The sequence below is a fragment of the Neofelis nebulosa genome, chromosome 4, assembly GCF_028018385.1.
Source record: "Neofelis nebulosa isolate mNeoNeb1 chromosome 4, mNeoNeb1.pri, whole genome shotgun sequence".
In the NCBI taxonomy this organism is placed as follows: domain Eukaryota; kingdom Metazoa; phylum Chordata; class Mammalia; order Carnivora; family Felidae; genus Neofelis; species Neofelis nebulosa.
The window spans coordinates 165,327,008-165,343,190 of NC_080785.1; the positions used below are offsets into that span (position 1 = coordinate 165,327,008).

The window sequence follows — 16,183 nt, forward strand, 5'->3', positions numbered from 1 at the left end:
CTACCACCAAATACCCCCGGGGGGCCCATTACACCATCGAGGACTCTGCATTCACCATCGTGGGCATCTGACTCTGCCTCTTCAGGGTGAGGGGCTGGCCACTTTCCGCCCGTGCAGTGGTGACACGCCACGGGCCAGCTTCCCCCCTTTTTTCTGGCAAAGCGTAAGCCGAAGGCAGGGGCAGCTACCAACTCTGCTCCCAAGGAGATGGGAAATCGCGCTGCTCGACGGCACAGAACCCCTCTCCTTGAGGAACCACATGGCAAGGCTCACCCTTTGTTAACACAGAATAGAGGAAACGCCTGCCTCGGTGCCCTAGGCACAGAGGAAGCACAGCCCCGGTCCCCCCCCAACACACAGGGAAGCCCACCGCTCATATTGATAAAGCAGGATGCGGTGCTGCCCCTCTTCTGGGGAGCTGGGAAACCTCCCTCTTTCAAACATAGAGGGGACATCCTGCCTCTTTATCTTGGTGAAAAGGAAAGTCGTTCCCCCCCCCCACCCCCATTTTCTGACATTTGGGAGGAAGCCCACACGTTTCTCCTGGTGTAGCAGGAAGTCCCGCCCCTTCCGGATGTGGGACTCCCGCCCAGGTCTGACATAAAATAGGGGGATGCCCACCCTCCTTCTTGGTGACACGGGAAGCGATGCCCTTCTACCTGGCTTGGTGGGAACCCAGCCCCTCCTGTCCCCACGACAGGGAGAAATGCAGATTGTCTGAGACACAGGCTTGGGGAGCTCCTACTCGTGCTGCACCCCTGCCCCCCATGGTGACCCCTCCCCACTCCAGTGTGGCCCGCAGACCAGCCTGGGAGAGGCGGTCTGGGTCCAGGGCCTGCAGGTAGGCTTGCCAACCCACACGAAGAGCCCCCACGTGGCCGTTGTCTCCAAGCATCTGGGGACCTTCGTGTTTGGTGGCATAAGATGACCACAAGTCTCTTAAGGCCCCGCTTCCTGGCACGGTCCCTGCCCAACCCAGCTTCCTTCAACTATGAGAGCAGCTACATCACCGACACCTGCACCAGGCACCCCGAGAATGTCCTCGATGCCAGGCGAGCGGGCGGGCATTGAGGGGAACCCAGGAAGCAGCCCCTGCCACACCCCAGCCCCAACTGAGGTCAGCAGGTGTCAGCCCTCCTCCGCCCCTCCCCCACCGGTCTCCCAGAAAATCCTTCTATTCTGAGCACGCCTCCTCGGGGATGTACTCCAAGGCGTATCTGGCGGCGAGTGTTAGTGGGAGGCGGGCCATCCACCGGGCAAGGCCAGAGAATGCTCCGTTGTCCCCCACCCCCACCAGCGCCAGGCACGGCTTCCACAGAGCTGGTGTATGCCCCTGGACTTGGGAGGGCTAGAACGGGGAGGGCCTATCTCCTCTTAAGGCTCATTCAGCATCCCTGTCCTGCAACAGCAATTTCCAGAACTCTCCGTCTCCCCCTCTCTGCAGCTGGAGAGGGCCCGTGCCAGGCTGGGTTCATGCCCAGAGCTGGACTCCGCCAGGGGCAGGGGGAAGGGAATTTGGGCCCAGTGGAGATGGAGGTCTAAGGTCTGGGCGGAGAGGTGACAGGAGGAGCTGGGGAGAAGGGAAACCTCCGGAAAGGAGTCAATGACCCAGGGGACAAAGAGAGCACAGACTTGGGTGGTGGCATGAGATCTCGCACAGTGGAGCCAGCCCACAGCACTCAGGGAGCATGGTGGGCAGACACAATGGCACAGACAGAGGCCAGGCCACGGAGCACGTGACAGTCACACGGCTCACACCAGCTACTGGTCACACCGGCAACATTTTCCTCCTGAAAGACGCCCATTCGACTGACAGCCTTCCCCTCCCCCCCCCTTTTTTTAAAGACCAAGTAACAAAATAACTACCACCTCCCACAGTGATAAAAGATCAGGGGCTCGGGACCCGGAATGTATGGACTTTATTCCCAGCCTCAACTGTGTGTGAAATCCTCAACCTCCCAGGGCCTCCATTTCCCCACCTGTGAAATGGGCATATAAACAGCATCTGCCTCCTAGGGTTGTGGTTTCACGAGCTAAAGCACAAATGAGCTGACACACTCAAAGCACTTAGAACAGGATCTGGCTAAACTATCACCATTATCATTAATAATAGGCAAAACAGACTCCACCCCCGCCCCGAGGTGGACTGGGAGTCGGGGTGCGTGTCAATGCCTTGAGACTCACAGATGGGGTGGCAGTGTGGCCCCCACACGGTGGACAGATCACACACAATTAGAAGGCAGGCCTTTCCTGGGTTTTGCAGACCTCAGAAAGGGTGGTCCGTTTAGTGAGCGGAATGTTCTGGGTCTCTGGGAATGCCCCCCACCTCACGAGTATTCCCCAAGGGCTGATGCCTGATTTCTCCTGAAATGCCCAGCAGCCGCTTCCCTGTGCTTGCCGCTCATTCCGAGGTAGCAACTTCACCTGGTGTTTAAAAATGGGATTTTGGGGGGCGCCTGGGTGGCGCAGTCGGTTAAGCGTCCGACTTCAGCCGGGTCACGATCTCGCGATCTCGCGGTCCGTGAGTTCGAGCCCCGCGTCAGGCTCTGGGCTGATGGCTCGGAGCCTGGAGCCTGTTTCCGATTCTGTGTCTCCCTCTCTCTCTGCCCCTCCCCGTTCATGCTCTGTCTCTCTCTGTCCCAAAAATAAATAAAAAACGTTGAAAAAAAAAAAAATGGGATTTTGGGGTGCCTGGGTGGCTCAGTCGGTTAAGCCGCCGACTTCGGCTCAGGTCATGATCTCGCGGTCCGTGAGTTCAAGCCCCGCGTCGGGCTCTGTGCTGACCGCTCAGAGCCCGGAGCCTGTTTCAGATTCTGTGTCTCCCTCTCTCTGACCCTCCCCCATTCATGCTCTGTCTCTCTCTGTCTCAAAAATAAATAAACGTTAAAAAAAAATTTTTTTTTAAATGGGATTTTGCTTTCTGTTTTCCGTTGCAAAATCAGGAGCCCATCCTCTGCTCTTTCGGGGCTCCCCGATGACGCCAACCCGGTTTCGATCGGGGCTGTGACCCCCGGCAAGAGGTGGGGGTACTGTGAGCTTCCCCACAGGGTCTCACCAGACCGCATGGGAAACCCTCTCTTCGGCATCCTACATGTCTCCCCACACTGGCGTGTGGCTCACAGCATAGAGCTAGCTCGCTTACAGTGCTGGTTTCGGGGGCGGGGTGGGGGTGGGGGGGGGCAGAGCCAATAGCCTCTTTAGAGGCTGAAATCCATGTCCATATGAAACTGGCAAGATAGAATGTCCTGCCTCACACTATGGCTGCCCAGGGCCGGGCAGGCAGATGGGTGCGAAACTGTAGCCGCAGTGGGGAGTCCTTCTGCATACCCACTCCTGGGGCTTGAGACCCTGCGCAGCTGCCCCCAGCTCTGTGGGCAGACCCGCTCCTGAAGACAAAAAAAAAAAAAAAAAAACGAAAAACACAGGCTCTTAACAGCCCATCATCCAGCTCCTTTTCTTGTCCCTGGCTCTATTCACTGGCCACATCCGGATCTTGGACTCTCGGCACCACCAGTATAAATCTGGTCTTCGGATTCCCGCAGGGAGAGCCTCGATGGCTTTCTGGGTGGTAGGCGAAAGCATGCTACCAGGGAGGGGCGGCTTGCCTGGGGGCCTGGCACCTTTCACCTCCCAGGGTGGGGCAGCCATGGGATACAAGTGACATCAGCCCAACCCCCTCTGCCTTCATCCCTGCAGGCTTTCTTTGTCTCTGGCCTCTTCACATCTCAGGCATTGCCAGCCAGGTCCCAGCAACCCCAGGGGCTGGAAGACCACCCTGACTCTCCATTCTCTTCCCCCTTGCCCTCCCTCTGCTCTCCTGAGGACCACCAGGGAGGCCCTGATGCACACAGACATAGAGGACACCATAGAGCCCATACTCTCTAGAGACCGTCCCTTCCCAGGTACACTTCCCAGCAGGACGCCCGGCTCTCTGGGGCTCAATCCATAACCCAGATCAGCCCTGCCCTGGCGGAGTGACCCAGGGCATCCATTTTTCTGGGGCTGAGCCCCAAGTCAGCCCCTCCCAGCAGGGCCACTTCCATTTTTATATTTTTTATGACTCTTGCTATATGAAAAAATTACAAAATGCCAACACGGAGTTTTCGAGACATGTTAACATGGGTCAGTGGAAATCCATGTCTCAGGGGTCAGTGATGACACACTGGGTCATAACCTCAAAAGTCTAAATCAGGGTTTCTCCACTTTGGCATTATTGACATTTGGAGTTTGGATAATTCTTTGCATTGTAGAGTGTTGGGTGGCATCCCTGGGCTCCACCCACTGGATGCCAGTAGCACCCCCAGGTCGTGATAAGCAAAAATGTCTCCAGACATTGGGAAGCGTCCCCTGGGGGAGCACAGCACCGCAGCTGAGACCCCCTGGGTTACAGGATCCCACTGATACTGCCCCTAAGAAATTCTGCCTTCATAATCATCTGACCTACTGTGAGCCCTGCACACATTTAAATACAAAACTTGGGGGAGGGGTAGGCAAGAGGAAGTGACCCACAGATGGGGGGGGTCACCCTGGTTTAAACCATAAAACAGCTGTCTAACCCATCAGAAACCTATTGTGTCTAATGAGAGCTCGGGGGTCTCCATTTTTTCCCCCTATTAATAACACAAGGTTTCTCAGGCCTATTGCCATTTGGTGCCAGATCATTCTTGAGGCCGGTGGGGGGGGGGGGGGGGGGGATTAAACTGTGCCTTGTAGAATGTTTGGCAACATTCACCACTAGATGGCAGGACCACACACACCCCCTGTCTGGACCTGACATGGCCAAGTGTCCCCCTGTTGAGAACCACGGGTCAAAACCAGAAGCCACGCATGTGAGGTCCCAGACACATAGCCAACCTGACTAACCACCCCCATTCCCCCCCCCCCCCAATAGCTGGAGGCCACGGGGGATGCAGAGGAGGTGAGGAGGAGCCTTCCGCCCGTGGCACAGCTAGAGGTCAGCAGAAGGTGGCCCCAAGGGGTCTGGCCTCCACTGGAGGGTCAGCACAGAAAGAATTGTCCAGCCCCTGATAATAATTGTAATACCAACAGCTACAATGTATTGTTTACTCTGTGCAGAGAAAGTCGGGCCTGGCTTGTTAACTGGGCCATCTCATCAGACCCTCCCCATGGCCCTAGAGGGCAGGCATTGACCGCCCCATCTTGCAGATAAGGAAATTCAGCCAAAGACAAGCAAAGTGACCGTGCAAGGTCATTCAGCTAACAAGAAATGCCAAGGTAAGGCAAAGAGAGGTGACTATTGGGGGGGGGGGGGGCGGCAAGGCAGCCCCAGGGGCTATCTATCCATCCCATGTATAATCTAGCTGTAAATCTTACTCCTTGAGGTTCAACCCCAGGCAAGGCTGGAGCTGGCCGCACCTGCCAAGGACCCAAAGCCCAACAGAGGTGTCCAGGGGGAGCGCACTGTCCCCCACAACCTCCATCAGCGTCCACAAGCATCCCCAACCAAACATGGAAGAAAAATCGTGGTGTCACTTACTATGCGGCTCCAGGACAAGTCCTCCAGGAACCGCCCGCCCCCCGCCCCCCAAAACACACCGCAGCTCCGGAGCCCCCAGCTCGCCCCACTAGGGGTCCTCTCGGTTGTCGCGAGGGTTCTGGCAAAGGAGACCTACACGGAAGGAGGAGGCAGGCTACGGATGAGAAACTGAGGCAGGGCCGCCCGGGGCGGGGGAGGGGGGGCGGGGTGGAGGATGGGGGAGTGACGGGATCGATCCGCAGCTCATTTACTCGGCGCTCTCCCTTCCCCGCCCCATCCCCGCAAGACCCCGGTCGCCAGGCCCGGCTGGGAGCCGGGTGGAGCGGGTGGGTGGGGGAGGAAATGTTTAGGTGGAGCTCGAGGGGCCTCACCCCACGGCCCGCGGCGGGGGCGCACGGGGCCCCGGCGTGCCCCAGCCTGGGCCCCCGGAGGTCTCCCAGCCGCTGGGGAGGGAGATCCCTCCACCCCCGCACCCTCCGTCCCGGGGCGGGACCAGGGGGCGGGGCGGGCCGGTGACCGGCCGTGACGCGGGCCCCGCCCGCTCATATAGAGGCGCCCCGGGGGCGCAGGGACCTTGCTTCGCCGCCGCCGCCGCCGCCGCCGCCGCCGCCGCCGCCGCCGCGTCCACCTCCCGTCCCGCCGCCGCAGCTCCCAGCGCCAGCGCCGCCGCCGCGTCCACCATCAGCACCAGCGCCATGCGGGAAATCGTGCACCTGCAGGCCGGCCAGTGCGGCAACCAGATCGGAGCCAAGGTGCGCGGGGGCTGGGGCCCCGGAGGCGGCCGAGAGGAGCCGAGCAGGTCCACGGGCTCCGCAGAGCTCCCCCACCTGGGGCCTCTCGGAGGGACGGGGTCCCCGGGAGGCCAGCACCCCGGGGACGGTTAGGGGAGGGGGGGGGGCGGGGGCAGGGCCAGGCTGGGAACAAAGAGGCCTGTGGGGGTGGGGCCCAGCCTTCCGACCGCTGGCCACAGCTGGCTGCACAGCTGGCCCACTGTCCTCTCCACGCGCACAAAGGGACCCTGCCCCTCCCCGCACGCTGCAGCCTGGGCGAGCTGACACCGGCAGGCTCGGCCGAGGTGGTGACTCGGCTCCACCCCCGCCCCCACCTCTCCCTTCTTGCTGCCTCATGCCTGCCCTCCCCACCGTGCCTCTAGGTCCCCCCTTCGCCTTGCTGGGGGACAGGTGGCAGCTAGGAAGGCGGTTGGAGGTCGTGGGCCCGGAGAGGCAGGGACAGGTCTGGCCGCCCGCTTCCCCGCCCTCTGCCCTTACCCGTCCCCGCCCCCCCCCCCTCCACCCCCGCCATCCCTCTAGTTTTGGGAGGTGATCAGTGATGAGCACGGCATCGACCCCACCGGCACATACCACGGAGACAGTGACCTGCAGCTGGAGAGAATCAACGTGTACTACAATGAGGCCACAGGTAGGGGCCCGGGGACACCTGCGGAAGTGGGGGTGGGGAGGCTGGGAGGGGGCAGGATGCTGGTTCCTGGCACTCCCGGCAACCCCCAGCCGCCCTCCATCTGCTTCCCTGCAGGAGGAAATTATGTTCCCAGAGCCGTGCTGGTGGACCTGGAGCCGGGCACCATGGACTCTGTCCGCTCTGGCCCCTTCGGCCAGATCTTCCGGCCCGACAACTTTGTTTTTGGTGAGTTCCAGGCACCGGAAGCCCCCTTGCTCCTTTGACTTCCAAATGCTTGGTGAAAAATCCCCCCACGTAGCTCGGGAGACTCTGGTGGCCACGGGGTCCCACGGCCCCGCGGGGGAGGCGAACAGGGCAGTCAGGGTTGTGATGGAGGACACACAGGCCACCATGAGAGCCCAGGACGGGCATCTGATAGGGAGGAGGGTGGAGAGAAGGCTTCCTGGAGGAGGTGGCATTTTAATTTAACAGCATGGACTGGAGCCAGACTGCCTGGGTGAAAATGCCAGTTCTGCCATTTCACGCATTCAACAAATAACTTATTGAGCACCTACGGCATACCGGGCCCTGCCGTTACCCGGGAAGAACAAAGCAGACGAGATTCTCTACCCTATCGGAGCCGACCTCCCAGGGAAGGGATGTGCAACAGAGAAGCTAAATAAGTACAACTCAGCCACTGATTGAAAGTCAGCTGGGTGACTGTAGACAGGCTCCTTCAGCTCTCTGTGCCTCAGTCTCCACATCTTTAAAGCAGAGATTATAAAAAAGACCTACTCATCATCACGATCGTGAGGCTTAAAGCCGTGAATATGCAGAGAGCACTCCGAACCGTATCTAACAGAGAGGAAAAAGCACATAAGCATTTGTACTTTTCAGTATCACGATCACTGTTAATACCTGCAGCCTAAAATATGAGTAGGACCCAGACCGACCAGGAGGCATTGAAGGGAGGAAAGATGTGCAAGACCGAGGGAACAGCACATGTGAAGAGAGCAGACACATTTGTGGCGCTCAGGTTCCCGGGGCACACACGCTCTGTGAACATCCTTCAGTGACACCGTTCCTAGTGCCTCCCGGGTCAGGCTGGCTGCACACACCCGCCCACCTGGCCTCAGACCCCAGGGCTCCACCCTCTCCCCCAGCACCCCGGGGAACCTCTCTTCCTCAGAGCAGGGTGGTTCATAGAGTCTGAAGTCTACGCCTTGACAGGACAGGCTGTGTGACCTTGGACAAGCGACTTCCCCTCTCTGGTCTGTGTGATGATTCAGCAAGATAACGATGCTCCCGTGTGGGTATGGCATACAATACGTCCTCGGGATATGGCTGTGGAAGGACTAAATAATGTTGACCAAAGGGTGTGAGGGAGTCTAGGATAACTATGGGTGGCTCCATCGGGACCAATAGATTTGAAGGCTTCTGGGAGCCTGGGTGGGGAGGCAGTGGTAAAAGTGTGGAGTCAGGAGACAGACTGCCTGGCAGTCCCGTTTCTCTCTGAGATGACATGGCACAAAGACCTGAAAGAAAAGTCAGCTATGTGAGTACCGGGGGGGTAAGGGCATCCCAGGCAGAATGAACAGCAGGCGCAAAGGTCCTGGGGCAGCACCAGGCCTGGTGTGCTGGAGGAACTGCAAGGAGCCCGATGTGATCAGAGCAGAATGGATGAGGGAGAGAGAGGGAGGAGGTGAGTGCAGGCACGAGACAGGGTAGGGGCAGGTTGTTCAGGGCTCTGTGGGCTGCAGGGAAGACCTGGGCTTGTACCCCAGGTACAAGTGGGAGCCCTGGAGGGTTGTGGGTAGGAGAGGGTGGGACATGATTCAGGTGCTCACAGACGCCCTCTGGCTGCTGGCAGGAGAACAGACTGTTCTGTAGAGGGTGGGAACCAGTCCAGAACAGGGTTGATGAGGTCAGACCAGGGTGGAGTCAAAGGAGGGAATGAGAAGAAATGTTAACCTTTTCACAAAAATACCGGCCCATCCACTAATACTAATCCTTGCCCTCCTGGAGGTCACATTTCCTGGTGAGATTACAGACAATGAACATGAGTAACAAGAACACATAAGTTTGTCAGTGCTTCAGGGGGGGAGAAAAAAAAAGGGGGCAAGGAAGAGGAATAAGAAATGGGAGGAAAGCCTCAGTGAGAGTGACAAAGCCCTGAAGGAGGTGAGAGAGCCATGTGGGTACCTGCGGGAAGACCATTTCGGGCAGAGGGAATGCATGTGCAAAGGCCCTGGGGCAGGACTGGGCCTGGTGTGTTGGAGGAACAGCAAGGAGGACCCTCTGGTTGGAGAAGAGTGAGCCAGAAAAGAGGAGAGAGGGGAGGTGAGGGAGAGGGGCTCGCAGGTCCTGCAGGGCCCTGTGGGCCGAGTGGGGGCGGAGAGGCTTGGGCTTTTATTTTATTTATTTAGCTGGTTCTTGAGCTTAAAGCAGGAGGCTTCTGGGCCAAAGCGGGACATGAATGGCTTCCGGCTTTCCCAGGATCCCCTCTGGCTGCTGGATGAGAAGCCAGCAAGGATGGAGGCAGACCGCAAGAACGACCCACAGTAACGCTAACACAATAATAATTTCATTGCTGTTATTCGACTCCTAGGATGGCCGGGGTGAGGGGGAGGTCTCCCCGTAACCCCCCTGCGCGCTCTCCACCCCCACCCCGTCCCGTCCCCTTCCCTCTGCAGGCCAGTCGGGAGCCGGCAACAACTGGGCCAAGGGCCATTACACGGAGGGCGCCGAGCTGGTGGACGCCGTCCTGGACGTGGTGCGCAAGGAGGCCGAGAGTTGTGACTGCCTGCAGGGCTTCCAGCTGACCCACTCGCTGGGCGGGGGCACGGGGTCCGGGATGGGCACCCTCCTCATCAGCAAGATCCGCGAGGAGTTCCCCGACCGGATCATGAACACCTTCAGCGTGGTGCCGTCGCCCAAGGTGTCGGACACGGTGGTGGAGCCCTACAACGCCACGCTGTCGGTGCACCAGCTGGTGGAGAACACGGACGAGACGTACTGCATCGACAACGAGGCCCTGTACGACATCTGCTTCCGCACCCTGAAGCTGACCACGCCCACCTACGGCGACCTCAACCACCTGGTGTCGGCCACCATGAGCGGCGTCACCACCTGCCTGCGCTTCCCGGGCCAGCTGAACGCCGACCTGCGCAAGCTGGCCGTGAACATGGTGCCCTTCCCGCGCCTGCACTTCTTCATGCCGGGCTTCGCGCCGCTCACCAGCCGCGGCAGCCAGCAGTACCGCGCGCTCACGGTGCCCGAGCTCACGCAGCAGATGTTCGACGCCAAGAACATGATGGCCGCGTGCGACCCGCGCCACGGCCGCTACCTGACGGTGGCCGCCGTGTTCCGCGGCCGCATGTCCATGAAGGAGGTGGACGAGCAGATGCTGAGCGTGCAGAGCAAGAACAGCAGCTACTTCGTCGAGTGGATCCCCAACAACGTCAAGACCGCCGTGTGCGACATCCCGCCGCGCGGCCTCAAGATGGCCGCCACCTTCATCGGCAACAGCACGGCCATCCAGGAGCTGTTCAAGCGCATCTCGGAGCAGTTCACGGCCATGTTCCGGCGCAAGGCCTTCCTGCACTGGTACACGGGCGAGGGCATGGACGAGATGGAGTTCACCGAGGCCGAGAGCAACATGAACGACCTGGTGTCCGAGTACCAGCAGTACCAGGACGCCACGGCCGAGGAGGGCGAGTTCGAGGAGGAGGCGGAGGAGGAGGTGGCCTAGGCCCCGCCCCCGCCCGCCGGCCTCGCCCCGCCTCTGGGCCCGCCCCTCCGAGCCTCGCGCTTCCCGCTTGACCTTTGACCCGCGGGCGCCGCTCTCCCGCCGACCCCCGTCCGCCCCCCCCCGCCCCCCCCCGCCCCAGCTCTTCTAACGTGGACGCACGCACCCCCTCGTGAGCCCCACCGTTAACTCCGGGAGCCTCCCCTCGCGCGGACCTCTCCTTCACCTTTGACCTCCCCCACGGACCCCACTGTGCTCCCAGTTTACTCTCCACCCCTCCGGCCTTGCCCCGCCTCCCCGAGGACTGCCTCGTCTCCCTCTGGCTCCCGCCCCTCCCTCCCTCCCTCCCTCCCCTCGGCTCTAGCCAACCTTGGTTTGCCAGGGTGGTGGGGGGCTGGCTGCCGCCGCCCGAGGAAGAAGCCCTGGAGCATGTGAGCAAAAGGCGTTGCGCCCTCAAGCCTCCCCGGCCTCCTCCCCTCTGCTTCACCCGCAATAAATAAACTGGTGGCCTGCCAGGTGTGTCTGCCCGGTGCGTTGTATCATCTCCCTGCGGGAGGGTCAGCAAGGGAGCTTTATGGGGTGGACCTGGGTGCTGAAGGGACATGTGATCTGGGGGTGCTGGGGAGGGCGGCAGAGATTTCAGAGAGGGATTTCAGCAGGCCGTATCGCTAACTAACCGTGTGGTGTTGAGTAAGCCGCCTGTGGGCTCAGCCTCCATTTGTTCAGATGGGGTGGGTAGACGGAGGGCGTCAGTACCCTTCCATAGTCAGCTGGGGCATCCTCACAGCATGGTGGCAGGTTCCCCGTGAGCAGACATCCCAGGAGAGCAGGGCAGACTACGTTGCCTTTTTCTGACCCAGCTGCAGAAGTCACAAAGCGCGCTCTGGACTCCTGATCGATGGGGTCACAAAGGCCCACCCAGGTTCAAGGGGGTAGGATGTAGACTCCACCCCCTTGAGGGTAGAGAAGAAAGATTCCAGAAGGGCATGTGGGATGGGAGACATCTCTGTGACCATCTTTGGAAACTGTGATTTGCTGCACACAGTCTTGCCCAACGTCCCGTGGCCATCAAGCAGTGAGGTTGGGGTTCTAGACACATTAAGTCTACAACTCTGATTCCCCTTTGTCAGCCACAGCTCAGGACAAGGACCATCATAGGCGTATTAAGCAGAAAGGGATTTAATACAAGGATTTGGGGGCTTCCGGCATTGTTAGAGGGACTAAGAGAGCGGACCACAGGCCAGTATTTCTTAAACGTCAGTGTGCCGAAGAAACCGGCAAGGGGTGCCAGTCTGGCTCAGTCGGTAGAGCATACCGCCCTTGGCCTCAGGCTTGTCGGTTCAAGCCCGAAGCTGGGTGTAAAGCTTACATTAAAAAAAATAATGGAGGGGGGGGGCGCCTGGGTGGCTCAGTTAGGCGTCCAAATCTTGATTTCAGCTCCTGTCATAATCTCGCGGTTCATGAGTTCAAGCCCCACTTCGGGCTCTGGGCTGACAGTATGGAGACTTCTTGGGATATTCTCTCTCTCTCTCTCTGCCCCTTCCCTGCTTTCACACTCTTTCTCTCAAAATAAATTTTTAAAAAATAATGAAAAGTAAAAGAAAAAGAAAGAAAGGAAGGAAGAAGGAAGAAAGAAAAAGAAAGGAAGGAAGAAAGAAAGAAAGAACGAACGAAAGAAAGAAAAAGAAAGAAAGAGAAAGAAAGAAAGAATCAATGAATCACCAGGAAAACTTGGCCAGAGCACAGCTTCCTGGGTCCCACCCTAGACTTCCTGGTTTAATAGGTTTTGGGGAGAAGGGCCCAAGACTTTACATTTTTTAAGATTTTATTTTTAAATAATCTCTACACCCAACATGGGGCTCAAACCCACAACCAAGAGTTGCACGCTCCACCAACTAAGCCAGCCAGGTGCCTCAGCCCTTGCATTTTTAAAAAACATTTTTAAAGTTTAGTTTACTTATTTCAAGGAGAGAGAGAGATCATGGGAGGGGCAGAGAGAGTGGGAGAGAGACAGAGAGACAGAGAGACAGAGAGAGAATGAGAATCCCAAGCAGGCTCTGCACTGTCAGCTCAGAGCCCACTGTGGGGTTTGAACTCATGAACCACGAGATCATGACCAGAACTGAAATCAAGAGTGTCTAACCGACTGAGCCACTCAGGCGCCCCCAGACCTTGCATTTCTAACAAGCTCCCAGGTGAGGCTACTGCCTCTGAGGCCACGTTCTGAGTAGCCCTGGAACAGGTCAGAACACCACAGAGCTGAGCCACCGGGGAACTGCTTCCTCTGCTCGGTGGGAAAGGCACCGCCACCAGAATTAGAGAATCCAAGCACACCTCCCAACGCCGCACACGCACAGAGTTCTGCTTTCACTTCTGCCTTGCAAATCTCTCGTGAGCATTTCTGGTTGGCAGAACCTCATGTGCTTCCAGAACCAGAGCGGCAAAGAAGTCTAGGAAATGCTTTGGTTTGTTGTAGGGTTTTGTGTTTTTGTGTCTTTTTGTTTGTTAATTTTCTGGCTTCTGCAATACCGAGGGAGGCAAACCAGGAGGAAGAGAAAGAAGGAGAAGAGGGGCGCCTGGGTGGCGCAGTCGGTTAGGCGTCCGACTTCAGCCAGGTCACGATCTCGCGGTCCGTGAGTTCCAGCCCTGCGATGGGCTCTGTACTGATGGCTCAGAGCCTGGAGCCTGCTTCCGATTCTGTGTCTCCCTCTCTCTCTGCCCCTCCCCCGTTCATGCTCTGTCTCTCTCTGTCCCAAAAATAAATAAAAAACGTTGAAAAAAAAATTAAAAAAAAAAAAAAAGAAGAAGGAGAACAGTTGCTGAGAGCCAATCAGCTACGTCCACCCCACTCTGTGCTAGGCCACCTGGCCCGGACTGGGGTTCCAGACCCCTGCCTAACCGGGTCCCACTGCAGCCTCGAGGAAGAAGTGTAGGGAACACAGCCTGGATCCCAGTCCCCAGCAACCCGCATTTCAGCAAGCAGAGCCCAGAGCAGAAAGAAAATGGATGGACCAGGCAGTGAACGTGGCTCTCTTTACCCTCTCAAACCTAATGTGGCCACAAAAGAACTCCCTGTTCTGCTCCCAAAGCATCCCCTTCTCTGACAAATGGCACCGTGCAGTTGCTCAGACCCCAAATCTGAATCAGCCTTGATTCCCCGTTTCCTGCGCCCAACAGGCTCTTCCTATCTCTTGCTGAGTCTGGTTGTCTCCGTCTCCAAAAGACACCCCAGATTTGACCCCTTCTCTCCACTTGGCTGGACCCTGGTCTCAGCCTCCATTATTGTGCATCCAGACAACCCCCCTCCCAATCGCTTCCCTGGACCCCCTGCTGCCACCCCTGTCCCCTTAAAGTGTGTTCTTCATCCACAGCAGCCAGAGAGGAGCCTTTATATGCAAATAGCATGTGCGAAGCCTGTCCCTCCCTTGTTGAAAACCTTGCCACGACTCTCCTCACACTCAGACCGAAACTCAAACTCTCACGTTGCTCTCCACCGCCCCCCTGCTGACTACCTCTCCATCATCCTCCCCCTCACTTAACTAAGTTGAAACTGCAGTGACCTTCTTTTTGTGGTCAATCAAATCAAGCTCGATTCAACCTCAGGGCCTTTGCACATGCTATTCTGCTACTTTGGTCTGCAGGCTTCAGTTCAAATGTCACTTCTCAGAGCGGCCTTCCCTGGCGAATCTAAAATTAACACCCAGTCACTCTCCATCAACTATCTTGTTTCATTTGCTCCTCATGCCTATTGCTAACTCCAATGATCTCATCTATTTATACACTTGTTTCTTTTGTCTGTCCTCTTCCTTGCCTACTGGAATGTGAACTTCATGAAGACAGGAATCTTGTCTACCCTGGTCACCACATGCCCAGAAGAGCCTGATACAACACAGACCCTCAGTAATTCTTTGTTGAATGAATGAGCAACTCCACTGTACATGTCCTGATTTCTCCATTTTAATAAATCTTTTTAACGTTTATTTATTTTTGAGAGAGACAGAGCATGAGCAGGGGAGGGGCAGAGAGAGAGGGAGACACAGAATTCAAAGCCGGCTGCAGGCTCTGAGCTGTCAGCACAGATCCAGACACAGGGCTCAAACCCACAAACCGTGAGACCATGACCTGAGCCGAAGTTGGACACTTGACTGACTGAGTCACCCAGGCGTCCCGTGACTTCCTCATTTTAGAGTGGGAAAATGAAGGCCCAGAGAATAGAGAAGGTGCCTTCTCAGACTCCCCCCAGTGAGGCCCCTCTCACCTATTCATGCCCCCGTGTGATCCCCTCCACTGAGGGTGGGCTGGACCTGGTGATGGCTTCTTGACCTATCGTCTTTGATATGTCAAAGATGATGGGATGTCACTTCTAAGACTAAGTTACAGAAGACTGACTTCTGCCTTGATACGTTCTGTGGTCTTCCCAGCCTGCTTGCTGTGGTGAAGGAAGCAGCATGTTGGGAAGGTCCGTGTGGCAAAGAACCGAGGGCAGCCTCCAGCCAGCAGCCAGCGAGGACCTGAGACCCTCAGTCCCACAATCCACAGTGAACTGAATCCTGCCAACAGCCACCAAGTGAGCTTCCACGCAGACCATTTGCCGCCTGGTCCTTCGGATGAGACCACAGCCCAGGGGACACGTTGCTACAGCTGAGAGATCCTGCAGTAGAGGACCCAGCTGAGCTGTGCCCAGAGCCCGGGCCCCCACAGAAACTGCCAGATGACAAACGTGTTCTTTTATGCCGTTCGCTTTAGGGTGACTTGTTGCACGGCAATAGATAATTAATACAGAGAGGTCAACACTCAGCTGAACTTCCTCCCAGACTCCAGGCCTTAGATCATTAGGGCTTCTATAACAGAATGCCATAAACTGAGTGGCTTATAAACAATACACATTTGCTTCTTGCAGTTTTCAGGACTGGAAGTCCAACATCAAGGCACCAGCAGACTTCGTGTCCAGTTGAGGACCCACTCCCTGGCTCACAGAGACCGCTGTCTCTTCACCGTGTCCTCCCGTGGCAGAAGGGGGGAGGGGGCTTTCTGGGGTCTCATAAGGTCATTGATCCCACTCATGAGGGCTCTGCCCCCATGGCTCAATCGTCTCCCATTGGTCCCACCTCCTAATACCATCACCCTGGTGGCGGGGGTAGGATTTAATATGTAAATTTTGGGTGGACACAAACATTCAGTCTCTAGCAATGTCTAAGACTGTGCAAGAGAGAGACGGATGCCAAGTAATCTGCACCATCCATCTGCAGTCCTGGTTGTGGTCCAGCCTCCCTGGAGAGAAAGGGGGGCATGAAGCTCTCTGTTCAGTCTCATCTCCACTTGTGTCTTGGCTGGAGACCTTAGAGGTGTGTGTGTGTGTGTGTGTGTGTGTGTGTGTGTGTGTGTGTGTGGCCTGCCTCTACCTGTGTTCTGAGTGCTGTCTCTCCACCTCCCTGGCTCCCCTACGTTCACTCTCCAGCCTGGCTCCCTCTGGTGGTCCTAAAGGGAATGGCTGATGCAGAAAGACCAAAGGAAAGTTGAGCGAAGTTGAGTTGAGCGAA

The 16,183-nt window shown here is 57.4% G+C and overlaps 1 protein-coding gene and 1 long non-coding RNA gene across 2 annotated transcripts; both read left to right on the forward strand.

Annotated features, from left to right (window-relative positions):
- The first annotated feature begins 542 nt into the window (after positions 1–542).
- LOC131510750 (uncharacterized) lies at positions 543–5,689 on the forward strand. Its single transcript, XR_009261173.1, has 3 exons — positions 543–1,117; positions 5,077–5,235; positions 5,343–5,689. It is a non-coding gene; the product is annotated as an uncharacterized LOC131510750 (long non-coding RNA).
- Positions 5,690–6,066: 377 nt separating this feature from the next.
- On the forward strand, positions 6,067–10,695 carry TUBB4A (tubulin beta 4A class IVa). Its single transcript, XM_058728258.1, has 4 exons — positions 6,067–6,249; positions 6,808–6,916; positions 7,031–7,141; positions 9,589–10,695. Exons 1-4 carry the CDS (start codon positions 6,193–6,195, stop codon positions 10,644–10,646), a joined length of 1,335 nt encoding a protein of 444 aa, XP_058584241.1. The 5' UTR covers positions 6,067–6,192; the 3' UTR covers positions 10,647–10,695.
- The last annotated feature ends 5,488 nt before the right edge of the window (positions 10,696–16,183 follow it).

Bases quoted from the DNA above. Each gene is read 5' to 3' on its own strand.
- TUBB4A (XM_058728258.1), top strand. From the start codon at position 6,193: ATGCGGGAAATCGTGCACCTGCAGGCCGGCCAGTGCGGCAACCAGATC. The intron at 6,917-7,030 runs GTAGGGGCCCGG...GCTTCCCTGCAG, and splicing joins GTACTACAATGAGGCCACAG to GAGGAAATTATGTTCCCAGA. The intron at 7,142-9,588 runs GTGAGTTCCAGG...TTCCCTCTGCAG, and splicing joins GCCCGACAACTTTGTTTTTG to GCCAGTCGGGAGCCGGCAAC.